General features: G+C 35.4%; 2 protein-coding genes across 2 annotated transcripts; one reads left to right on the forward strand and one right to left on the reverse strand.

The window, feature by feature from the left end:
* The first annotated feature begins 16,763 nt into the window (after positions 1-16,763).
* Positions 16,764-17,757, forward strand: LOC133328531 (gastrula zinc finger protein XlCGF62.1-like). The gene is made up of 2 exons (XM_061537094.1): positions 16,764-17,604; positions 17,747-17,757. The coding sequence occupies exons 1-2, from the start codon at positions 16,764-16,766 to the stop codon at positions 17,755-17,757; spliced, it is 852 nt and encodes a 283-aa protein (XP_061393078.1).
* A 55-nt stretch (positions 17,758-17,812) lies between these two features.
* LOC133328532 (zinc finger protein 660-like) lies at positions 17,813-19,192 on the reverse strand. Its single transcript, XM_061537095.1, has 2 exons — positions 17,987-19,192; positions 17,813-17,854 (listed from the first exon to the last, which is right to left on the reverse strand). Exons 1-2 carry the CDS (start codon positions 19,190-19,192, stop codon positions 17,813-17,815), a joined length of 1,248 nt encoding a protein of 415 aa, XP_061393079.1.
* Positions 19,193-27,707: the final 8,515 nt, after the last annotated feature.

Here is a 27,707-nt window from a genome sequence, read left to right on the forward strand (position 1 = left end):
GTACAGCGGATGAAATCGGAACTGCCGATAAGGTTGATATAAATCTGAAAGAGGTAAATCTTTATTGTTGTTTTTTTTTTTTTGTTTTCTTATAAAAATATATTTCCAATTTTTTAACTAAAAACCAGCCACCAAGTGATCTAACCTGCAGAATTTGTAATCGTCAATATACAAAATTAAAATTTTACAATCGCCACATGTTTGCTGCCCATAAAATTAAAATTCTTTCACGCAAAGTCAATTACAAATATAAATGTGATGAATGTGGTCAACTGTTTCGTATTGAACGTGATTTGAAATCACACAAATCGAAATATTGTTGGTCGTCGGTAAAGTCTTCGGTTATTACAGTATACCCGAACAGTCAACAATTGGAAATGTTGGCAGCAAAGATACCAAAAGAGCAAAAAATTGAAAGGGAAAAAATATCGCAAATAAGTAATAAAACGGATAATAAACTAAACTCTGAAAGAGAAAATGTAAATATTGAAATCGATCATAAAATGGAAATATCAATAAATTCCATTTTAAATGAAGAAGACCCATTTAATGAACAATCAATGATAGATCATGATGCAATGGAACTAACAATAAACTCGAATTTAAATGAAGGTCCATTCGATGCAGAGTCGTTGAAAGAAGCCAGTAATGGAGGTGAAGAAGACGATGAAGATTGGATAATGGAAAATAATGAGACGAATGAAAAGGTAACGAATTCTCTTTGAAAAATTTGCAAATTAATAGAAATTATTTATTTTTTTAGATAAAAGATAACAAAGAAAAACAGTGTTCCATATGCCAACGTACATTCAAGTCCATACAATATCTCAATAAGCACTTGTTGGCTAAACATAAAATCAAAGTTTTTTCACGCATTGTCAACTACAAATACAAATGTGACAAATGCGAACAGATGTTTCGAACACAACGCGATCTCAAAAAACACAAAATCCGCGAACATGGCCCGGAGGATGTAACTTGCGATGTGTGCGGTAAAACGTTTGGCGCCAATCACATCATGCTGCGTCATCGTCTTCGTCACAGTGAAATTAAGCCATACAAATGCAGCGAATGTCCCAAGGAGTGTACGACCGCAAAAGATCTGAAAATTCATATGATGTGCCACACGGGCATATTTCCGCATATTTGTGAAGTGTGTGGTCGTAAATGTCGTGATGGTGGAGATTTAACGGTACATATGCGGCGACACACGGGTGAACGGCCGGCAAAATGTAACATATGTAATAAACGATTTTTTACCGGCTACGATTTGAATAACCACATGGTTACACATTCCACGGAGAGGCCATTTGCTTGTGAAGTGTGTGGTTCAAAATTTAAACTGAAGAAAACCTTGAGGCTGCACAAGCGTATACATTTTCCACCCGAACATCGGTGTAGTGTGTGCAATAAAGGTTTTGTCGAGCCTAATTATTTACGTCTGCACATGCTTAAACATAATACTGTCCCGGAAACGGTAACTATTGAGAGGGTGGAACCACAATGTGTTCCATCGTCATCATTGTTCGTTGGATTAGCGGATAATATTTATATATTGAATAATTAATATGAGAAATATATAGAGTATATATTTTTAAAAATAAACTATCCCATCAACAATTCAAATAAATAAAATTTGGAAAAATTAAAGTAAGGTTATGCCCGTTTTTCTTTATGAAAATAAATATTTTTGTTTGATGCATGAGTTATTTTATTATTTATTTTTATTGTTTTTATGCTAATTTTTTATATTTTATTTATTAATTAAAATAAATATTTTTTTAAATAAATCTTCAATATCTGTTCACTTTTTCTCTCAGTGTAAAATCTTCACCTACGATTTACATTAAATTGACGGCGTTATCCGCCAACGGCGATAGTCTTTTTCTATTTGCCTTTGATGACAGCAGAACATATGGGGGCATCTTTGAAAAAATGTAAACAAAGTTATTTTCTCTCCCTCTCACCTACTGTCTTTAACTGGTTCGCTCTCTATAAAAAACAAAACTTGGAAATCCCTTGGAGGATTATTTAATTTTCATATTTAAAGCAATTTTGTGGGTTGGGAAAACATGATGGAATCCATGGAAAATTTGTCAAGCTATGACAATGTGAAATGTGGAGAGATTTTTTGTGTTTCCTCACCGCCAGCCGTGTTTAATGTCACCTGTATAATGTGTGACCAAAAAATCGTCTGGAACAAATTCATTGTACATTTTGAGTCCCAGCACTTGACGACACTGGCCAAAGAAAATCATCATCTACATGATCTGGTAATTGAAGAGACTCCAATAGAAATTGTCGATATCAAAGAAGAAGCAGAAAATGAAGTATATCCTCAAGATGATCCTATTAAAGCAGACAGTTCAAGGGAGCAAAATGATATTGACAGCAGGGATTTAAATGCATTTCAAAATCAGCAAACATCAATTGATGATACTGATAATTTTCAAAATGCATCTGATGTAGCAGACAATGTTTTAGATGAAAATAAATCTCTGCTTGAAATCCTAAAGGAAAAACAAAGAAAATCTCTAAAATGTGGAAGAATAAAAAATAAAAGTTTGCCACAAAAAGGAGCTAAACAAAAACGTCCTGAACGTTCTGACAAAAAAATACAGTATGTTTTGTCGTCGTCAATTAAAAATCATGAAACAAATGATGAACATTGCGAAAATGGAGATCATCGAGATTATAGTATTGGGCAAGAGGCGGAGGAGGATGAGGAATATATGGATGGAAATAACACCCAAGGAGATGCAAGTGTAAGTAAAGTTGTTGTAACACGTCTAGGATATTGAATTGAATAACAAAAAATATAAAAATTAACATTTTATTTAATTTCATTTATTTTGAAACAAGCAACCTTTTCATTCGCATACATTTCATCCGCATTCCGGGAGGCTATGCAAAGAAATCATATCCAGTTTTTTATGTTATTGTAAATTAATTAATTATTTGTATATAATTTGTAATATATAATATTCTCAATAATAAATATTTGCAATGTTTTTGAAAAGTATTAATTTAAGAAATGAAATTATTTTTAAATAATATTTTTATACATATTTCTATTACATCTACAAAATTCTTTTGTTCGTTGACCCATAGTGAAATTTTCTGTAGAATATTTTCTTTATTGACACATCCGTCAAAAATGTAGAATTCAAGGTCAAAATTGCATCTACCTGAAATATGTATAAAACTAACCTCAAAAATTGTAATGCCTAATTTGATATCGACAAACAAATATTATATATGCAAACTTCGGTTGTTCCGAGACCGATAGTGAAATTTGATGTAGAATATTATTCCCCTAAAATGTTAAGTCGGCCAAAAGGGTCATAACCTAAAAATATATATTTTTTATTTTCAGACAGTGAACCCAATTACACTTGAACCTCCCCCCGCCGCCTTTATACAAGGTCCACGTATAGAAATTATTACCGGTCTCGAATGTGATATATGTGGCCAACCTTTCAGCGTCCTATATAATATGCAGCGACATAGAATACGCCATACCGGCATTAAGGAACACAAATGTCAACAATGTCCCAAGGCATTTTTCACCTCCAATGAGCTGCAACATCACATGGAAACTCACACTAATAAAATCCCATTCAAATGTGATATATGCGGCAAGGATTTCAGTCAAATGAGTAATATGAAACGTCATCGAATACGTCATACCGGCATTAAGGAACACAAATGTCAACAATGTTCCAAGGAATTTTACACACTCAAAGAACTGAGCATTCACCTTGCCTCACATACCAACAAACCCAAAGAATTATCCTATAAATATTCATGTCCGGATTGTGATGAAAAGTTTCGTACCCCGCGTGATCTCAAGGGACATCAATTGAAAATACACATTGGCATCAAGTGTGACATCTGTGGTCAGGAATTCTCGCAATTGGGTAACATGAGAATGCATCGACTTCGGCACACGGGTATCAAGGAACATAAATGCCAAGAATGTTCCAAGGATTTCTTTACCTTAAAGGAGTTGAAGGCGCATATGTTATGCCACACCGGAATATGGCCACATATATGTGAAGTTTGTGGCAAACGTTGTCGTGATGGTGGTTTCCTCAGTGCACATATGCGTCGTCACACAGGCGAACGGCCAGCCAAATGTGAGGTGTGCGGTAAATGTTTCTATTCCGTACACGATTTAAATGTACACTCAGTTACGCACTCGGACGCAAGGCCATTTGAATGTGATATCTGTGGATCGAAATTTCGTCTACGCAAATCTTTGCGTATACACAAACGTACACATTTACCACCCGAACTAAGGAAACATGTTTGTGGTATTTGCAATAAAACATTTACTCAATCGGGGAATTTGAAAAAACATTTGCTAATACATGATGCCGCTGGCAGCAAGGATATTACAATTGAGACAGTTGTGGTCTCGGAAACAATGCCATTCGATAATAATCTAATGCACTTAGATTGAAATGTACACATGTGTCCCGCAAATAAAAAACTGTTAAACAACTTTATTATTTTAAATATGGTCTTTATATAGTTTTCTATTATAGCTAGAAAATTTTTTTGTTCGATGACCCATAGTGAAATTTTGTGTAGAATAATTATTTCATTGACATCATCCGTCTAAAATGTAGTATTCTGGGCGAAATTTGCATCTAGCGGAAATGTGTACGAAAATAACCTTAAATTTTTAATACCCATTTTGATATCGATATTTAAACAGTAATAATTATATATTCAGACTTTTTTTGTTCAGAGACCTATAGTAAAATTTTATGTCGAATATTTTCGCCATTGACATCATCCCCCTAAAATGTCGTATTGTGGGTCAAAATGGCATATATCGGAAAAGTGTATGAAAATAACCTCAAAAATTGTAATGGCCAATTTAATATCGATTTTTAACAGAAAATATTATATATGCAAATTTCCTATGTTCTGAGACCCATAGTGAAATTTAATGTAGAATATTTTCGCCATTGATATTATTCTCCTAAAATGTAGTATTGTGGGTCAAAATTGCATTTAGCGAAAAAATGTATAAAATAACCTCAAATATTTTAATGTATCTTTTGATATAGATATTTCAAGGGTAAATATAAACGGTTTGGACTTCTTTTTTTCGGTGACCCCTAGTGAAATTTAGTGTAGAATATTTTCGCCATTGACATTATCCACCTAAAATATATTATTCTGGGTCAAAATTGCATTTAGCGGAAAAATGTATAAACATAACCTCAAATATTTTAATATATATATATATATAGATATTTCAAGGGTAAATATTAAAGATTTTGACTTCTTTTGTTCGTTGACCCCTAGTGAAATTGAGTGAAGAATATTTTCGCCATTGACATTATCCACCTAAAATATATTATTCTGGATCAAAATTGCATTTAGCGGAAAAATGTATGATAATAACCTAAAAATTGTTAATGTATATATATATATATATATAAATTAATGAAATTAACCTTAGTTATATCGGTTTATATTTTCATTTATTTATTTTTTCCTATCTTCCCCTTAAGACCTATCACTTAGATGGCCATAGGGTGCTTCACTATTTGTTTTAAAATTGAAAATACCATCGACCCGTTTAATTTGCATGGGATCACCAATTTGAGCACTTGCATCCACTTCCGTGCAGCCATCTTTGTCCAAAATATCATCATAACTTTTACACTTATAGATGGGAGCAAAGGAGTAGCCACGTATGGCTTCAGCATAGTAGTGCACACAACGTCCATGTGAACAACTACCATCCAAATCGGTACCACAACCCGGCTGCAAACGACCCCAATTGGCATAAAACGAAGCACTACCAATGGGTTTAAGGAAACCCTTGACATTGCCATTTGTCTGAATGGTCTGAACATATTTCGCATCGGTGCTGGCCAAACGGGTGGCTGTATTTTCATAGCTGTATAGGGGAAAAGCGGGATCCAAGCCGACAATTGCTGGCAATTGGCCACGTTTGACATTTTTACCCGCATACCCAGCAACATGGGCACCCAAACTATGGCCAATCACCACTAAATTGCCAAAACTCATGCCAATTTTTTCATTAAGGAAATCAATGAATTCGGCCACATCCTCACCCACCAAGGGGACCTTGGCGCGTGCTGAAACATAATTCAATTTGGAATATTCATTCCAATCGACGGAAATAATGTTGTAGTTATCCTTGGATAGGTAGGCTTCACGTATGGGTTTGTTTGGTGTTGAGGTATATGAACCACCCCAGCCATGAATGATAATTCTGGAAATGAATAGTTCTTAAATCAATATTTTATAAAAATTTTAATAAAATTTAATATCACACCTTGTGGGCCTGGTTTTTTCAAAATTTGATTTCTTCACGGATTCTTCATTGTTGATGAACAATTGTTGTGCGGTATTGGGATTACTTTGGGTATAGAGATAAAATTTCACATTACCCGTGGCACGATTTTCAATTAAATCCAAGCTACTGCTTCGTAAGGGTGATGAGCTAACAAGAGCTGGAAAAAATATTTGAAATTATTACTTACTGAATTTGCAAAATTGAAAATAAAACTAACCCACACCAATAATCACACAAACACCCAACACCAATGTCTTCATTTCGCTAATTTCAAATGAGACTAATCAAATATTTTAGAATATAATGGCATTTATTTAAATATAAAAAACTTTGGTGATTAGATTATTTGAAGAACTACTACTGACCATAGACGGTAGCTATCAAAACTTATGTTTTTTTATTCTTGTTATGACAATAGTAATTAGATTAGATTAACTTTTAATAAATAAATCAAATAATGGACATTTTGAAGAGTCATTTAACGTATGGTGTTAAAGAAAAAAAAAACAATTAACTCCCCCTCCCCTTTTTCTTAAAATAAAACAACTTCCTAGATATATAGATTGAAATTAGAAAATTTTTTTGTTCGCAGACCTATAGTGAAAATTTGTGTAGAATAATTCCGCCATTGGATGCATACCCCAAAAATGAAGGAATATATGGAAAATTTACCAAATTGAAAAAACCTTCAAAAATCTACATAACCTATACAAATTTAAATAGTTATTTTTCTTATATAATAACAATAGCTACAAGTTCCATTTCTTCTGAGGCCCATAGTGAAATTTGATGTAGAATATTTCTTACATTGATGCCTTTCTCCTAAAATTAAGTAATACATGAGAATTTTGCCAATGGAGAAAACCTCCTAACCTACATAACCTATTTGCAAGTAAACAAATTTAAACTGTTATTTTTCCTACAGAAATATAATAGCTATATGATTCGTTTCTTCTGAGACCCATAGTGAAATTTGATGTAGAATATTTCCTTCATTGGTCCCTTTCCTCTAAAATGATGGAATACATGAAAAAATCGCCAAATCGAAAAACCTCTTAACCTACATTACCTTTTTGTAAGTGAACAAATTTAAACTTTTAGTTCCGTTTCTTCTGAGACCCATAATGAAATTTGATGTAGAATATTTCCTCCATTGATCCCTTTCCCCTAAAATGATGTAATATATGAGAAATTTAACAAAATGAAAAACTTCATAACCTAAATAACGTTTTTGTAAGAACCCAAATTTAAATGGATTTTTTCTTATAGAAATATAATAGCTATATGATTCGTTTCTTCTGAGACTTATAGTGAAATTTAGTGTAGATGAATTCCTCCATTGATCCCTTTGCTCTAAAATGAAGGAATACATGAAAAAATTGCAAAATCGAAAAAAAAAAAACTCCTAACCTGCATAACCTATTTGTAAGTAAAGAAATTTAAATGGATTTTTTCTTATAGAAATAGTATAGTTAGAAATTTATTTTCTTCTGAGACCCATAGTAAAAATTAGTGTAGATCATTTCCTCAATTGATCCCTTTCCCCTAAAATGTAGTAATACATGAGAAATTTAGCAAATTGAAAACCCCCCTAACCTACATAACCTATACAAAAAATATTAACTTTATTTATATGTAACATAAATATTTTTGTTTCTTTATTTGTATGCATATTTTTTTAATACATGTTTTCTTTTGGCAAACATTTTACCGTACAGTACATTTATATGATTGTGATAAAAACATAACATTTTTTTTCTTAATGAAAATAATTATAAAACAAATGTAAAAAATATATTTAAAAAAATAGTTTTATAATATAAATTATATGATACAACAAAAATTAAATAATACATATTTTTTTAAATAAAATTATTTATTTATTTTTTAATAAAATTAAATATTTTTTTTTAATTGTGTAGTTTCTTAAGTCTAGTATCTAAGAGGATAATTGTGAGATAGTGATAGTATGTACATACATAGTCGTTGAAAATATCTTAAAAAAGAAATATAATCTAAAAAAAAATAAAAATGCTATTTTAAACTACATAAAAATACATATCTGTTCAAGACTATGCATGATTTTGTTAGTACTGTATTATTACATTTAGATTATATAATAGTATTTAAGGGAATGTGTGAGTTTTTGTTTCATATTTGAAATTGTTTATTCAAATAAAAAATTCCTGTATTTTATTTCTTTGCTTTTTTTCATATTCAAGTCCTTTATTTTGTGGGTCTTGAGATTTTTGTTTTCTTGTGTGTTGAATTGGGAAGACTTTTGTAAAACAAATGCTGCCAGAGAAAATTTAGTTGGTATGCGATGTTTATTTATTGCTTGCAATATATCTGCAAAATATAAAATAATTAAAAAAATGTTTTTTTTTTTCAAATAGAAATCATTTAACTTGCCTTTCTTTCTCTCATCAAAACAAATTAAATTAGCCATTATTTTCATATAGTAAAAAAATATGGAATGTGAATTTCGATTGGGTTTCCTTTAGAATTATTAAATGCAAATAATCATTTGTTTTCATATTTCGGAGGTAATCTTCAGTGTGGAACAAATTTAATTCAATATTGGGCTTTCAAATTTGCCAAAAACAAACAATGAACCTCAAATGACATATGGGGTATAATAATTCGTATTTTGTCTCTTTGATACTCCGTCTTCCTTCTTGCCATTCTAATTATTTTTAATAAAAAAAAAATAAATTAATAAAAAAAAAATGAAAATAAAATTCTTGCTAAACCTACCCACCCTAACATGTGAGGTTCATTTCTTTTTTAAATACTTAAATAGCATTTAATATCCAAAACCTGGTGGCATGATTGAATTTACTTTCGTCCTCCCTAAACCATATTAATTTGTATCTTAATTAGCAAACGGTCATCTTCACAAAATCCCCTCTTGATCATTTCCGTTATATTGGCATATTCTACGAAACCAAAACCCCTTGTACTAATCCTCTCCTTCGGCTGATGAAATGCCAATATCTCCGGCTTGGTCATAATCGTATCATGCTGCGACAATTTCATATCTCTTGGATGGACCATACACAGCTTAATGCGTCCAATGAATGGCCATTCCAAATGATGATCATTTTCCGATTGCATCAAATGGACGTGTAAACTTAAAAGTTGCGGATTTTTCGGTTGGATATTGAGGCGTGCACAAAACTTATAGCCATACGGCGAGGTATAACATTCACGGGAATATACCAAATTATTGGTATTTGCACGCAAATGTTCAATGAGATTATGGAAATTAGTAATTTCCCAGAGTATCGTGCCCATGGAATAGCGTGGATCCACCTGTGTTCGTTGGGTAGACAACTGTTTGGTTAGATTTTCGATTTTAACATCCTGCTCACAGGCCCTTTGTTCCAATACCACAATACGTTGATACATAGCCTGTATTAATTGCTCTTCCGCCCCATTGGCATATTGTGGCGGGGGTGGTGGCACCCCACTGGCACCTCCCCCAGCCACATGTCCATTTGTCTGACCACCCGATTTTTGTGGCTTCTGAGGTGCATTCCATGTAGATATGGCAGTATTTTGCAGACTCCTCAACATCAACTGCAAATGATGTGGCATATCCTCTTTTAGATGTACCTCCAAAGCATTTGTCTCTGGTCGTCCGACAAATTCACACTTAATACTGGCAAAGGGGCATTTTTCTTCGCTTGGCTCATCATCACCACGATAGGGACAATTATATTTGTGACGTTCCATTTCCAAGGGGGATGACACAAACTCACAGCCCATATTCAGATTGGGACATTTCAAGCTTATCTGTTCGATTTCACGTTTGGTGTAATTATCGGGAAAAATATCTTTTTCGCTAATTTTCTTATTATCCATGGGACACCATTGGCTTTTATTTCGCAGCCAAGAGTGCAGACATGCCTTACAGAAGCGATGACCGCACGATGTTAAAACTGGTTCATTTAACCAATTCATACAAATGGCACACTCGTAACGGGAATCTGGTTCATGGTCTTCGGTCATGGAACTGGCACGAGAATTCAGTGAGTGCGAGTGCTGTTGCTGTGAACGCATTCTTGCCGCCACCGGAGGTGGAGGCCGTGGAATCCTTTCCATTTCATCGTCATCATCTTCATCTCGTGATAATTGCTTTATGGCCTGAACTGGAGGTTGTCGCTTATCGTCATGTATATTCATATTAATGTGTGCCCTACTCTCTTCCTCTGTGGATAATAAAAAAAACTTAATACAAAAAACTTGTAAAAATTCTAAAAAATAACTTTTTTCTATTCGGTAAAAACAAAAAAATGTATTTGCTATTGTTAATGAATGAACTGTAGAAATGATTCACTGAACTGAACTAATGGGAATATTTTTTGTTGTTTCTCAAGTTCATTTGAGTGAACGCTGTTAAGCTGTTCAACCATAGACATTGGTTGTCGATTATTTTGAAATATATTCATTTGTTTCTACTTTCTTTTACCACCGATAAAGTAAAAATGTAATAAAAATATGTTGTACTTTTTTCTAAATAGACGTTTTTGCCTTTTTAGTAAAAAATTACATATATGAAATTGTTTATGCCCCAGAAGAAAAGATTTCGTGAAATGATGAAATGGAACTTCTCACAGTTAAATTCATTTAAATGAACGCGGTTAACCTGTTAGCTGTTCAATCATAGACATTGCTGGACGGTTATTTTGAAGTATATACATACTATATCCGGTTTTCTGTAATTCTCCATTTTCTTCGTCCACGAACAATGTAAAAGTTATTATGAAAAACTTGTAAGAATTCTTAAAAATAACAAATATGCTCGAATGCTCGCTGGCAACGCTATGCCTGAATAAACGTGTGTTGCGTGACAGCTAATCAAATTATCTTAATTTCGCGCTTAAACTTGTATTAGATCAGTAATTTTTGCGAAACATTTTTACATTTATTGTACAAATCCCAAGAAAAGTAAAGTTTTTCCTGTAAAAGAACTCTAAATAAAAATAAATGCAACTTTAATTTCGTTGCCGAAGCGACTGTGGTTTACATTGCTGAATATTCCCGTAACTGTTGTTGGGTTCTCTTTGTCAGTTAATTCGTTGCTGTTTTTTGCCTGCTTTCGGTTTTGTTTACATTTTGATAATGCCTGGTGCTGCCAAGATAACTTGTGGAGCTTGCAAAGAAAATATTGGAAAAAGTGGCAGTATTAAATGCAGAATCTGCTCCCAATGGTTCCATCCGTTGTGTGGAAAGATTTCCGAAAGTGAACTTCTAGCGCTTAAAGCGATAAAAAAATCTTTGTTTATATGTGTCGAATGCGAAACTAGACTAAATGGCAGTGATAGCCAGGATGGTGTTGCTGAAGATCTGCGATCACTGAACAAAAAATTTGATGATTTTTTTAAACACAATCAATTGGAACAAACCTCCATTAAACGAGTACTTGATGAAATTAAAACTGAGATGAGCTCCTGTTTGAATGAAATGAAAAAAGATATTCTTGATTGCAATCAGCGTATCGATAAAATTGATTCTTCATATTCTAAGAGAATTACGTCATTGGAATTTGAGAACAATGTCTTGTACCGGAGGCTCAACAGAGGAGATATTTTAGTCAGCGGTTTACCTGGAAATATCACAGACCTTGCTGATATTGCGATAAAGTTGGCTGCAATTTTTAAGATATCATTGTCCAGGAACGAAGTAAATCATGTTTGTTATATGCACAATCGTAACCTGGTCCTGATTAAATTCAATTCGGTGCAAGTGCGTGATGATATTATGAAAGAATATTTTGCAACACGTAATCTTAAAATTTGTGATCTTGTGAGCGGTCAGGGCAGTGATATTAATAAACGTGTGTACTTAAACGACCATTATTCACCAGCTGCAGCAAGATTGAATTCAACGTGTAGAAAACTGCTTCGAAAGGGGTGTATTATCAAGTTTAAATTATTCAATTCTGACAGCCTCAAAGCAAAACTGTTTTTCCCGGATGGAAGGAATGATGTTTGTAGCCTTGAACAATGTAACTTACTTCTTATCAATGCCGGCTCTACCTTGGACGAACATTAGTTGTAATGAAGTTATATATCTTCCTATAAAAGCTTTTTTATGATAAATTGAACATTACATATGGCCTACATCGGTAAGTCCGTCCGTCCGTCCGTATACTTTTTGTCCGTCATTTACTACATTTGTCAAGTCATACACTTTAATTTCGTAATGTTTTAAGTTAAATAATATTGTAAATACATTTTGGTTTGTCTGCTTACTATCCCTATTTCTAAAATTATCCCAAAAAATAAGAATTGAAATATGAATAAAAAATGCGATGTAGGGCATGTTATGTCGGGACACCGACTGAATCTTGATAAATGATCTAATATAAAATAAATATAAGCATCTGTTTTTTAATTAAATTTGATTAGTTGTCAATTAAGTATGAATGGATTATTATGGTAATATTTTGATTGTTCGTTGGTTCCCCACTTTATTTATGTTACTTATATATGATGTATTTTGACTTAAATATGGGATCTGTAGTTGGCAGTGACATTTCCATAAAATCAATGTTGGAGCCTTGGGACAATAAATTTAAAATAGGTCACATAAATTGTCAGAGTATGAGACCTTCAACTTACTCCGTTAAGTTTAATGAATTGAAGTCAATCCTGTGTGGTTCACTTTTGGATGTTATTGGAATTACTGAAACGTGGTTGAAGTCCGATGTTTCAACTTGTGCGGTGAATATGCTGGGCTTTAAATTTTATAGGAATGATCGTAGATATTCCAGAGGTGGGGGAGTTGGGATTTATGTTTCAAGAAAACTTCGACATAAATTAGTATTTAAATCCTCCATTGCTGGGAAGTGTGAATCGCTTTTCATAGAACTTTATTCCGGAGCTACAAAAATTTTGTTTGGTGTAGCTTATTTACCTCCTGTGGGTGACGTGTCTGTCTTTGAAGATGTGCACCGCGACTTATTTTTGACTTACACCAATATTATAGTGGTTGGAGACTTTAATTGCGACCTTTTCAATATTTCACGTGCTTCACTAATGAGGTCTATGTGCCTTCGACTAAATTTAGGTATCCTACATAATTCTAAGCCCACACATTTTGATGTGACCCATCGGAGTTCCTCACTAATTGATTACATGCTCTTTAGTGATAGCTCAATTGTAAATCATTCTTGCCAAGTACAATGTCCTGCTATATCGCACCATTCATTAATTGTGGCATGTATTGATCTTGAAATCAATTCGTTTGAAGAAGTGGTAGAGTTTCATGACTTAAGGAATATAAATTGGGATGGTGTTTTTCAATGTCTGTCCAACTTTAACTATACAAGCTTCAATGTAACTTATGATGTTGATGAAAAATGCTCAATATTATCTGAGCTTATTGATAATCTGTATAAAAATGTTCCGGTTGTTCGTAGGCGCATTTTATTACAAGACGATAATTGGATGAGTTCGAGGAGCATTTTAGCAGCGAAAAACTTAAGGGATTTATCTTATAGAGCTTATTTGGAAGACCAAACCCCGTATAATTGGGCTATATTTTGTATATATCGAAATAAGGTGAAAAATGTAATTCGAAAGAAGCGGCGTAGTTATTATATGAAAACTTTTAAAAATGTAGACTCTAGAAGTTTATGGAGAATTCTTCGAAATCATGGCTGCATTGGAGATGATAACGTATTGAGTGGACTTGATGCAGAAACGGTCAATAATTGTTTTGCCTCAAGTGGGTTATCAAATAGCTATGGTAATTTGAATTTGCAATCCTTTAATGATCAAGACCATTCTTTTTCCTTCTCATGTATTACTACTGATGACATTGCTATTGCCCTAGGTAAAATCAAATCCAAGTCGGTGGGAGTTGATAAAATATCTGTGGAATTTTTAAAACTTATATTTCCGCATGTGTCAGGGCTGATTTTGGATTTGTTTAACATAATTTTGACTAAATCAGTATTTCCCACTTCGTGGAAGATTGCCCGCGTTGTACCAATTCCTAAGGTTTCCACAGTTCGTGATGCTGATGATTTGCGGCCAATCTCAATTCTTCCAGTTATTTCCAAAGTTTGCGAACATATAATGAAAAATCAAATTCTCTTGAGTACAAGGAGCAAATTTATTGATGAGCAATATGCTTTTCGTGCGGGCCATAGCACAACATCATTACTCTTACACTTAACTGACACTATCAGATGTCACAGTAATTTCAATCGAGTTAGTGCATTGGTTTCTCTTGATTTGTCGAAAGCATTCAATTCGATTAATCATGAGGTGCTGATTCGCAAGCTTAAAAATAAGTTTAATTTCTCATTTTCTGCATGTAAACTTATAATGTCTTATGTAAATGACCGAAAGCAGTTTGTTGAGTTAAATGGGATATCATCTACCATTATATCATTAGATTCTGGAGTTCCGCAAGGATCGGTATTGGGACCATTACTCTTTATAATGTATATGAACGATTTGTTAGAATACTTGGATCTCAATACATGTTCATTGCACATATTTGCTGATGATGTGTTCCTTATGTTTAATTCAGATCGATATAAAATGTATGACCTTGAGAATGGAATAAATGCATGTTTGGAACGGACGTTAAGATGGACTCAGGATAATTCATTATATATTAACCCAAATAAGACAAAGGCAATTATCTTTGGTGCTCAAGTGCCTAATATCAATATCTTAGTAGGTCAATCAGGCGTTGATATAGTAGATAGACATAAATGTTTGGGATTATTATTAGATAACAAGTTAAATTTTGACTCCCATATTGATGTTGTTCAATCTAAAGTCTACTATGTTCTACGGAAGTTGCACAGCGTGAGCATATTTTTACCAAAATGGGTTAAAATAAAAATGGCACATGCACTTCTAATGCCAAGCATTTTGTATGCTTTGGAAGTGGTATCTGGCACATCTGATTACAACATTATTAAATTACAGAAAATTATGAATATGATTTCCAGATTTGTATATAACATTAAGTTACGTGAACATATTTCCCATTTTGTTAAAAACTTTTTAGGTTGTTCGTTTAGAAAATTTATTGATTTCCGTAACTTAACACACTTCTATAAAATTATAAAAACGGGATTCCCTAAGCAGTTGTGTAATTTATTTACTTTCTCTCACTCAAGTAGAAATACCCAATTAATAATACCACATATACATAATCGGTGTTTCGAAAGATGTTTTGTTGTTCGGGTTGCTCGATGCTGGAACTATTTACCTATAGAATTGCGCATATTCTCACACTCTAACAATGCATTCCGTTTAAAACTTAGAATGCACTTGTCCTTGTAGTATTATTTAATATGAGCCAATAACGAAAAATTGCTTAAAATACTGTTTTTAGTCCGAAGCATCAATATGAAACTTGGGTAATGTTTTGCCAATTAATTTTAATACTGTAGATCTGTTTAAAAAATTTTTTAATGTAAATAAAGGCTGGGGAGCCAATAATAGAATAATAGAAAAATGTTAAAATTATTTCAGGTTTATTAACTATGTAATATATTTTTTGGCCATGAAGGCTTTTGTATTACTGGATAATTAAATAAATAAATAAAATAAATAAATAAAATAAATACAAATAAAAATAAGTCTTGATTTAGATTAGGCGAGTTTACTTGCGGCAAGTCTTTGTTTGTAGGAGAGAGGGGCAAGGGGTATAGAAATGAAAAAAAATTGCTCGTACCGACAATTTTCTGGCAATTCGTTTTGTGTATTTCGGATTTGTTGACATTTTATATGTATTTAAATGTGAAAAACAACAAATAAAAAAATATTTTGGAAACCGAATTGCCTTGTATAGACGCATGGAGCAAGTTCAAAAGAGAACGATAAAAATTGCCGCAAGGAAACTCGCCTAATATAAATCAGGACTAAACAAAAAGTTAAAATATTTGGTATTATTAATGAATGAGTTGAATAACACGATTCACGAAAATGATGAAACGGACCGTTTTACAGTTCATTAAGTTCATTTAAATGAACGCCATTAACCTGACTGCCTGTTCAACAATTGCCTTGATATAGTAAACAACAACAATTCAACAATTAACCTGGGAAAAATGTTAAAAAATTGTTTTTTTCTACCCGTAAATTACAATAAACCAACAAAAATTTGTGGAGAAATCTTATATCAAAGCTTTGACGAATTCATATTTACATGTAAATTGTGTAAAATTAAAATATTTGATTATTTCGATTTTGTACAACATCTGAAAGATGCCCATGAAAGTGAGTTGCTGGGAGAGGTCAGCAAGAGCAATAATGACCAATCAACCCAATCATCATCATTATTTAAAAAAGAGCCTGTGGAGGAAATTGAAGAAATACATTATATTTTAAAACGTAGTTCGAGTGTTTCTTCAAACAATGACCAGCAGGTAGACATAACAATGGATTATCCTGATGAAGATCCATTTAACGATGATGGCAATGATTGTAATAATGATAATGAGGATGATGAAGGAGGCAAGCAGGAAGACAACGACAGAGATTCTATGGATACAGATGATGCAGAAGAAAATGAAGCTAAAAGTATATTAAGATCTGAACGTAAGCCCAAAGAATTCACCTGTGACACTTGTGAAAAGAATTTTACCAGCAAACGTAATCTGAATTTGCACATAAAAATGTCACACCTAAGAGATAGGCCCTACAAATGTGATTACTGTGACAAATCGTTTTTCGACAACAATACCCTGCAGAATCACATTGCCCAACATACCGGCTATGATTGTCCGACATGCCATAAAACCTTTTCAACTAAACGTAATTTGAAACGCCATTCGTATTTGCACATCGAAACCAAGGAATTCGTGTGTCCCGTTGAAAATTGTGGCAAAGCATTTTCCAATCAAGTTCTTCTAAGGGAGCATGGACGTCTGCACAAAGCCGATGTACTTATATGCGAGGAATGTGGCTATAAATGTCGACAACGGGAATCTCTGGTTGTACATAAACGCAAACACACGGGCGAGAAACCGTTTGCTTGTGAATTATGTGATCGTCGGTTTGGTTCGAAATCCCTACTGAAGGAACACATGGCCGCCCACGAAACGGAACGTAATCATATCTGTGATGTGTGTGGAAAAAGTTTCAATCGTCCGAAAGCTCTGTATCATCATAAACATTTGCATTTGGGCATCAAGAAGTATGTGTGTAAAATATGCAATCAGGCATATGCCCAGGCTGCGGGGCTGTCAGCGCATATGCGTAAGCATCGCGAAGAATCGGGTATATTTTCAAATGAGCTCTCTAATCCATTAAATGTAAATACTATTTTTAATAATAATTTGTCATAAGTTTGTTAAATAAATGTATGTATGTGTCTATAGATTATTGGATTTTGTTTGATTTCTTTTGGGGATATTGTTAGGAGGGAATTAAAAAATGTAAATAAAACCCATACAACTAAAGGAACTGAAGTGGGTACATGTCAAAATCAGAAAATATATTCTTCTCTTTTGTTGAACCCGGGAAAACACTGCAACAATTAAAAAATATATAAAAAAAATTTATAGGAGTAAAAATTTTAATTTATTTTTTTAAATTTAAATTATATTTTCTTATATATAATTATTTTAACTTATTACAAATTATTAAAATGAGTATTCACATTTAAATGTGTAGAGATCTCATTCGAAAATATACCCGATTCTTCACGATGTTTCCGCATGTGGGCCGACAAACCTGCCGCCTGGGCATAGGCTTGATTACATATTTTACACACGTACTTCTTGATACCCAAATGCAAATGTTTATGATGATATAGGGCCTTCGGTCGGTTAAAACCTTTTCCACAAACATCACAGATATGATTTCGACCCGCGTCATGCGTGGCAATGTGTTCATTCAGCAGGGGTTTCGACCCAAACCGACGATCACATAATTCACAAGCAAACGGTTTCTCGCCAGTATGATTGCGTTTATGTACAATCAAATATGCCCTTTTGCGACATTTATATCCGCATTCCTCGCATATAAGTACATCGGTTTTGTGTGTACGTTCGTGCTCTTTGAGAAAAATCTGACTAGAAAAAGCTTTACCACAATTTTCCACTGGACATACGAATTCCTTGGTTTCGATGTGCGTAAAGGAGTGGCGTTTTAAATTACGTTTAGTCGTGAAAGATTTATGGCATGTCGGGCAAGCATAGCCGGTATGTTGGGCAATATGATTCTGCAAAGTAGTGTTGTCGAAAAACGATTTGTCACAGTAATCACATTTGTAGGGCCTATCTCTTAGGTGTGACATTTTTATGTGCAAATTCAGATTACGTTTGCTGGTAAAATTCTTTTCACAAGTGTCACAGGTGAATTCTTTGGGCTTACGTTCAGATCTTAATATACTTTTAGCTTCGTTTTCTTCTGCATCATCTGTATCCATAGAATCTCTGTCGTTGTCTTCCTGCTTGCCTCCTTCATCATCCTCATTATCATTATTACAATCATTGCCATCATCGTTAAATGGATCTTCATCAGGATAATCCATTGTTGATATGCCTACCTGCTGGTCATTGTTTGAAGAAACACTCGCACTACGTTTTAAAATATAGTGTATTTCTTCAATTTCCTCCACAGGTTCGTTTTTAAATAATGACGATGATTGGGTTGATTGGTCATTATTGCTCTTGCTGACCTCTCCCAGCAACTCACTTTCATGGGCATCTTTCAGATGTTGTACAAAATCGAAATAATCAAATATTTTAATTTTACACAATTTACATGTAAATATGAATTCGTCAAAGCTTTGATATACTATTTCACCACAAATTTTTGTTGGTTTATTGTAATTCACGGGTAGAAAACAATTTTTTAACATTTTTCCCAGTTAATTGTTGAATTGTTGTTGTTTACTATATCAAGGCAATGGTTTGAACAGATGGTTAATGGTTAACGGCGTTCATTTAAATGAACTTAAGGAACTGAAAGTAGAACCGTTTGATTATTAGCGTGAATTATTAAATTCTACTCATTCATTAATAATTGCAAATGTGTTTTTTGTGTTTTTGTTTCAATTAAAAAGATATATATATAACATTAATTGCGTTTCAACGCTTTTTTTTGTTTTTCTCAATTTCTACATTATCCGTGGAAGAAGTTAAAGAGTAGAACAACAAAAGAAAAAACTGAAAAATATGTATGTACGTACTTCAAAATAACCACCAACCAATGTCAATTGTTGAACAGCTGTCATGTTGACGGTGTTCATTTAAATGAACTTAAGGAACTGTGAAAAGTTCTATTCAATTATTTCCGCGAATCGTTTCATTAACAAATTCAAATATTGGTTCTTTTTTGATTTTATTAGAAAGTTATCTTTAAGTATTTTTATAAGTTTTTCTTATCATTTTTCATATCATCCGTGAAAAAAGAGAAAGAGAAGAACAAAAAAAAGAAAAACTGAAAAATATGTGAAGATTTTGAAGTATTCACAATCAATATAAAAGGTTGAACACGCAGGCACTTTACTGCATTCATTTAAATGAACTTATGGAACTGGAAAGAGTCCTGTTCGATCATTTCACAGAATCATTTATACTGTTCAATAAATAAGTATACACACAATCTTCATCAGCAGCTCAATTCTTGAGAAAATTATTCATTTTTTGCATAAAACGCTGTAAAAAGTTCTTAAAAGAAAAAACGTATTCAACAAAATGCATTGAAATAATTGTAAAAAAATTAAAGGGGAAAGAAAATAACTTAAAACGAAAATAACATAAGTGTGGGTAAGAAAAATGGATGGATATATGAAAGAAGTCTTACGTGTTGCTGTTGCCCAAATTTGCCAAACAATTGGTTACAATGCCACACAAACGGCACCACTGGAACTGCTGCAAGATGTACTGGACAAGTTTCTAAAGGAATTTACGCGTGATCTGCGGCGACAAGTAGAACACTGTAAGCAACCATGTCATTTCATTTGATCCGATCTGATCTTCTATATGATACATATTGTTTTTGTTTGTGTTGTTGTTGCTTTTTAGATAATCGCACAGAAGCCAATTTAGACGACGTGACATTGACATTGAATAGCATTAATGTAAATGTTACCGAGCTATTGGATTATATTAATAATGTGGAACCAGTACCATTTGCCATGGAAATTCCGAAATTTCCCGCCCGTAAAAATTCATGTTTAAATTTCTTGAAGCCTGGCAGCAAGGAGGTATTGACAAGGCCGGTACATGTACATGATCACCTGCCGCCAATGTTGCCAGCTGAAGTCACACAACTCCCGGCAAATGATACGGCTGTTGTACCATCAACTTCAAACAATAATAATAATATGAATGGTACGGGTGGTGATGGCAGTGAGGGTGCTGCTGCTGCTGGAGAGGATATCAAACCAAATCCGAATAATTTAAATGTTGTGGTGGGAGATCAAAATAATGCAAATGGTAAGTTGGTTTTTAGGGGATTTGTGTGGAGTGTAGTTTAATGGAGTTGTTGATTTTAGAATCGAATGTAAATCCTGTGGCCTGCAATGCCAATCAAAATGTGCTCAACAAGTCCACGTTGCAATCTCTGTTCAAAAACAATTCAAATTTTGAGGATGGCGATAGACCTGTTACCCGTGAGGTCAGCAGTGTGGTAATGACAACTGGTGGCTACATATCACCGGCTGTAGAAGGCAAAATGCCCGAGGCAATTGTGCCCGATATCATTGGTGAGTAGTGTTTACTTATTTCGTACTCCTTAAGGTGACTTTTTTTGTTGTAGATAAATTAATGGGTTTGGATGAACCGCCACCACCCACACCACCTCCACCACCTAGAGTCCCCACCCCCGTTGCAGTGGTTTCCCGGCCAGCCTCACGTTCCCAGAATTCCACACCCACAGCAATGACCACAGATACCTTGAAATCTGAGGATAGAGACAAAGACAAAATCATGGCTAAGGAAACGAAAAAATCATTCGAATTCAATGCCAATCAAATGAATCGGAAAACCGAACCCAATGAACCGGGAGGTGGTGGTGCTGGAGGTATGACTAATAAAAAAGAACGCCTCATTAATCCCATGGCATTGTCACCCACCAAGGCGGCGGCCAAAATGAGTAAAAAGAAACAACAACAATTGGCCATGGGTATGGCCCACAATAATCCTGCCCTGCATCACATCAATCCCAATAATTATGCAAATATGTTGCTAAAGAAGGCCAAGAAATTGAAGCCTCCTCCTCTAATGCAACAATCCGGCAGCCAAGCTGCCATGATGGATAATCGTGGCTCGGAGAAAACCGGCAAACTCGATCCGGCCGAGAAGACTCAACGAAAATACATTAAAATGTTACAAAAAATGGCAAAGCAGGGCAAGATACCGGCAGAGCTGCTAAGTAACATCATGATCAAGGATAAACATATGAAAATTTTAAATCCTCATATACTGCAAATGTTGCCTCCGGGGCCGGAAAAAATGCAGCTGGAAAAATTGCTAAAGAAACACGTCAAACAAAGGCAGAAACAAATTAAACAGCAAATGATGCAGGAGGCACAAAAGTTGAAGAAAAATACCATGCAACTACAACAGCAGCAGCAGCCACCCCCATTGGTGCCACTTTTTCCAGCCCAGGCCCCAGTGGCGGGAGGGAATTTGCCAGCTGGTGAAGAGAACCCTATGAAACCGGAGGCCTTAAGTATTTCACCAACAAAATCTGGATTTTTAATGACCCCAACTGGATCCTCCTCAGGTTTATCACCTGGTGGCCAGCAGCCAGCTTTGCCATCGCATATAAGTCCAGTGGCCTCTGGGCAATTACCCGCAAACGAGGCTACAAAATCCCCAAATTTGCTAGGAGCAGATGCCACAACCCCAGCCACACCTACAGCCACCCTCATCCCTGGACAACTCACATCCGATGGCAAAGAAATGAAATTATCCAATGAACCGGATCGCAGTAAATTGAATATTTTCAAAAAAATATCCAAACAAAAAACTCCCAAATCATCGGCTTCGCCCACGCCTCTCTCCCTTATAAATTTGCCAGCTGGTACAGCAATAACACCAACACCAGGACCCTTAACCTCCTCCTCTGGCTCCAATGTGGGACGTAATTTATTTCCCCCGCTACCAGGGACCACAAATGAACCTCCGGATATTATTAATTTAGATGATGAGCCCCCCACACCCCTACCGCCCGGTGGCACTGCAACAGATTTAACCACACCCATGCAAAGGGTGTTTGGAGAAAAACCCTTGGGCACAACAACAACATCTTCCGCACAGCCTTCAAACCAATTACCAGTACCCAGTGGTGCTGCTGCTCCACCTCCGACTGCCCCTGAAGATCTTATAAATAAACCCAAAAAACGTGGCCGTAAACCTGGCAGTAAAAATAGTCCGAAAATCCCTGGCCAATTGCCAGCCAGTCTGCTCAAGAAAAGTAAAAAAATGAAAATGGATCCGAAGCTATTTAACCCACAAATGCCCTTACCTCCCGAGCTGGCCAATGCTTTGGGCAATTTACCATTTGATAATATGACGGCGGCGGCCCAGCTATTTGCCAATGCCGGCCCCACGGCCCTGAATCCCATGGAATGGGCCCAAAATAAACAGCTACAACAACAGATGATGATTATGGCCGCGGCCAAGGAACGCAAGGAACAAAGGAAAAAGAATAAACAGCTAAAACAAGATTTAATGGCCATGGCGGCGGCCACTAACTCCCCAGCAACCTCCTCGTTAAGTGGAGGAGCTGCAACAGGTTCCGTACCCACCACTGAAGAAATCCAAAATATAAATAAAAAATTAATGCGTATGGATACAGTACTTAAACCAGCACCCATGCCACCCGCCGGAACCGCTAATGATTTGTCGGTCGATACCAGTTTAATGGGTAACAAACAGTTGCCCTCACCCTCATCGCTGTTTCCTCCTCCTAAACATGCTCAGGCATCCTCCTCCTCCTCGGCGAACACCTCACCTCTAAAATCCCCGGGCAATGCTGCTGCGGCGGCGGCAGCTGCATCCAAACGCCTAATGCATGGCATGGAGGCAATGGCAGCTGCGGCAGCAGCCGGTATGGGCCAACCATTTATGTTACCAAATCGTCCAGCATTTCCCAATTTGCCCACAAATATGCTCTCAATGTTGCCGTTTCCATTTACCGCACGGCCAGGTCTTATACCCACAGGGATATTTCCCACACCAGGATTGGCCGGGGCATTTCCAAATAATCCGAAAAATCCTCTAATACCCCAGGGTATGTTTCCATTTCCAAATTTAAAACCAAACACAACAACAACAACATCCGGTGGCACAGAGAATCCAACAACCGCCACCCTGGGCGGCACTGAAGATTTAACCATGGGCAAAAAGAAGTCAAGCAGTACACCTTCCACGGAACGTAGTTATTGTAATGTGGCACCACTGGTGCCGGCCTTTCTTATCAAGGATTCTCCAGAGGCGGGGGGAAGTTCAAAAACACCCGATTCTCACGATCTGCCCAAAACACCCAAACCGCGAAATTCTTCTACATCACTGAGTTCGGAACATTTATTAAAAAAACTGGGGGCAGACGGCCATACACCTGAGAGTGTAACCTCCAACGCCTCCTCCTCCTCCAATGCCAACAAATCCATACCCAATACCCCAGGTGGTGGTATGTCGCTGAACACCTTCGAACAGTTGATGATGATGAAAAACAAAGATAGTCCCATTGATATGCAGGTCAGCAAATCATCAGTAAAGGGAAGGGGTGGCGGCAATAGTCATGCGCCACCTCCCCAGGATACCTGTTTGGATTTTTCCATGAACAAAAAACACAGCAGCGGCGGTGTGATGAAACAGCCACCAATTACCCTGAATAATGAACCCATTGAGGTGTCCGATGATTCGGATGAAACAAGTCAGCCAGCGGCTGCGGTAACAGGACCTGCAGCACCTTCTCATTCCGGCAGTCATTCCAATGTAAAAAGTAACCAACAAACCATTGAGCCAACATCAGTCCCCACCTCCTCGACGTTCAATATGGATGATATGTTTGTGCCAAATCCTCCCAAACTGAACCCCCACTCTGTAACATCCCTGACAGGTCACATGGAAACCGATCTCACCACCAAGGAATTGAAAAAGCTCAAGAAACAGGTCAAAAAGACCACGGCCAGCCTTAGTCACAGTCTGATAAATCCCGAAACCAAACCAACCGAGTCATCAGCAGGTGTTAGTAAATTAGCGGGTGGTGCGGATTTAATACCTCTCACATCTGGCACAACGGGTATGGCTTATTCAGCCAAAAATATACCCTTTAATAGTTTGACGGCCAGTGCCACCACCAATCTGACCTCTGCCTCCACCTCCAATAAGGCAGGAGGCAATGCATGTCCTGCTCCGGCACCCACAATATTTGATAATATCACCATTACCGCAGCCATTCCTTCCCGTTCTACTTCTGCATCTCCTTCCCATCACTCCCCCACCACCACCTCCTCATCCTCGAATATATTTGATCTACAAAAGAAACGCAGCAAGGAGCACAAGAAAATCAAAAAGGAACTCAAAGAGGGTAAAATTAAGAAGAAAAAGGATAAAAAAGACAAGACAAAGAGCAAGGACCGGGCCGAGAAATATCTACAATCCTCCTCGCCCAGTAAAGAGAGGCTGGTGGAGCAGCTAATGGTGGGAGGAGCAGCGAGCACAACTCTAATGGAGGCTGGTGGTGGTGCTGAAATGAAAATCAAAGAAAAAGATTTGCTAAAGAAACTGAAAAAGGAGAAGAAAAAGGAAAAAATACGCCATGCCATGGAAGAGTCCAGCGGCCAGGCGGCTGATAATAGTGAACGAAAACCCAAATCTTCACCATCATCTTCGGTGAATTCCTGCTCGGGCAATGAACAGGAAACAAATACCGCCTCTACTGTGACAACACCACCCTCCATTGTACCCAAACTCACACTGAAATTGGGTAATACCCAATCCCCAACTCCGCTGGATGATTTGCATAAAAATCCTCCAAAAGTACCATCATCACCACCACCACGAGAACCACCACGGGAGCCATCGCCAGAATTGGCCAGAATATCACCGTTGGTAACAAGGCCACCCAAACCGAAAGTTGCAGCGGCAGGTAAGGGTAACAACGTTTCTCAAAATTCCAAATATTTCAAAAAAAAAATTATCTTACAGAGAGCACCAACGCCAGCAGTAATAGTGGAGCCCTGGATAACTCTGCCAACACATCCTCCCACTCCGCCACCTCCTCCACGGCCACCTCCAATGTCAACATGATTGTACCACCACCCAGTCCTTGGCTATCGGGCGGCACAATATCAGCCAGTTCGGTATTATTACCCCATCAGCTATTGCAAACGGCCAAACATGATACAAGCTCCACCAGCAGCAGTAGTGCCGTCGATTCTTCAGCAAAAGCATCATCCTCATCTTCGGCAGGTGGGAGCGAGCGAAAAAGTCCCCTCACCCTCATTACCGAAACAAGCCGGCCCTCTTCATACATTGTAAGTAGAGATGAGCTAAAAAAATTAAAAAAACAATTAACCCCAACATCCTCATCCTCACGTTTCCAGGATGCTGAGGGTAATCGGGTGTGGATATGTCCGGCTTGTGGAAAAGTTGACGATGGGTCGCCCATGATTGGTTGTGATGGCTGTGATGCATGGTATCATTGGTAAGTAAGAAAAAGAAGAAGCATTTTGGAATCTCTCTCTCTCTCTCTCTTGGTTCTTTGGGCTGAATTTTCCTTTATGAAAAATATAAGAATAAATTTAAATCCCATTTTTTGCAGGGTCTGTGTTGGCATAATTGTTGAACCCAAAGACAATGAAGACTGGTTCTGTCGTGTATGCATAACACGCAAAAAAGGCGGTGGCCTACATGGCTCGGACAAGAAAAAGAAACGCAATAAAAAGAAATAGATTTTTCTACAAAAAAAAAGAAAATAAATAAATAAAAAGGACAACATTTTTATCTTAGGTTTTAGTTTAACACACACACACACACCCACAAAGTTGTAGAATTTACATCGTTATTATTATACATAAGTATATATTCAATTAGATTTGTATTATAAAGAAAACCACAAAAAATCAAAATATTAAAAAACAAACAAATTTCCTCCCTGTTATAAAAAATAAAAATAAATAAAGAAAAATAAGAAATAAAAAAACTAAATTTTATTAAAAATAATACAAATAAATATATTAACATATATTATAAATAAAAAAATAAATTAAAATAAAAAAAAATCTCAAAAAAAGAGAAACTTAATTTCTTTAGAATAATTGTTTCAGGTTATGTTTCAATTTACGTGATTTTTAACTTAAAACGTCATTTTAGCGCGATATTCTATACAAAATTTCACTATATGTCGCAGAACAAAAGAAATTTGTAACTATCATAGATATCACGTAAAAATTTATTTCATTTCATTATAAATTGGGCCCGTCAAAAATGTTTTAGTTTTTTTAGGTTTTTTTTTTTCAATATATAACTTTTTCCCACCTAAACATCATTTTAGCAGGATGTTATCAATGAAAGAAATATTATACATTAAATTTCACTATGGGTCTCCGAACAAACGAAGTCCGCAGCTATAATTGGATATTATTAAAATTTCATTATCAATTAGGCCTGTAAAAAATGTTTTGATTTTTTAGGTTATGTTCCCAACTAATGCAATTTTTCCCTATAATCGTGATTTTAGCGGAATGATGTCAATATTCTACACAAAATTTCACTATAGGTCACTGACCAAACGAAATCAATAACTATTATATATCATGAATAAATCGATATATATATATATATATATATATATTGATCTTAAAAATAGGTGATAGGTTATGTTTCAATTTACATGATTTTTCACTTTAAACGTCATTTTAGCAGAATGATGTCAATGAAATAAATATTCTACACAAAATTTCACTATAGGTCTCTGACCAAACAAAATCTGTAGCTGTAACATATATCATGAGAAACCTCCTATATATTATGATCTTAAAAACGGTTTTAGTATTTTAGGTTATGTTTTAATTTACGTGAACGATATTACCAAAATATGTAAATATTAAAAAAAATATATAATATAATATTTTTTTAAATAATTTAGTTATTATTATTATTTTTGTTATTTTTATTAAATTTTGTCGTTTTTTTTTCTTCTAAAACATTTACGTCTCCATCATGTCAAACGCCCTAGGCGTATAACGTTACGCATTGTATTTATTTGACTTTACACTGACGACGCAATAACATTGTTGACGCCGTTAAAAACCAATGCGTACCCGCCCACCTTCGATAACAGGGTTATCGCTACTCCACATCGTTTGTAATCGAATTTAATTTTATGTTTCTTGTTTTTAATAATTTTAATTT

Source organism: Musca vetustissima, unplaced genomic scaffold (genome assembly GCF_032173495.1).
Source record: "Musca vetustissima isolate MV318-11 ecotype Yass unplaced genomic scaffold, APGP_CSIRO_Mvet_v1 utg3263, whole genome shotgun sequence".
NCBI classification, from domain to species: domain Eukaryota; kingdom Metazoa; phylum Arthropoda; class Insecta; order Diptera; family Muscidae; genus Musca; species Musca vetustissima.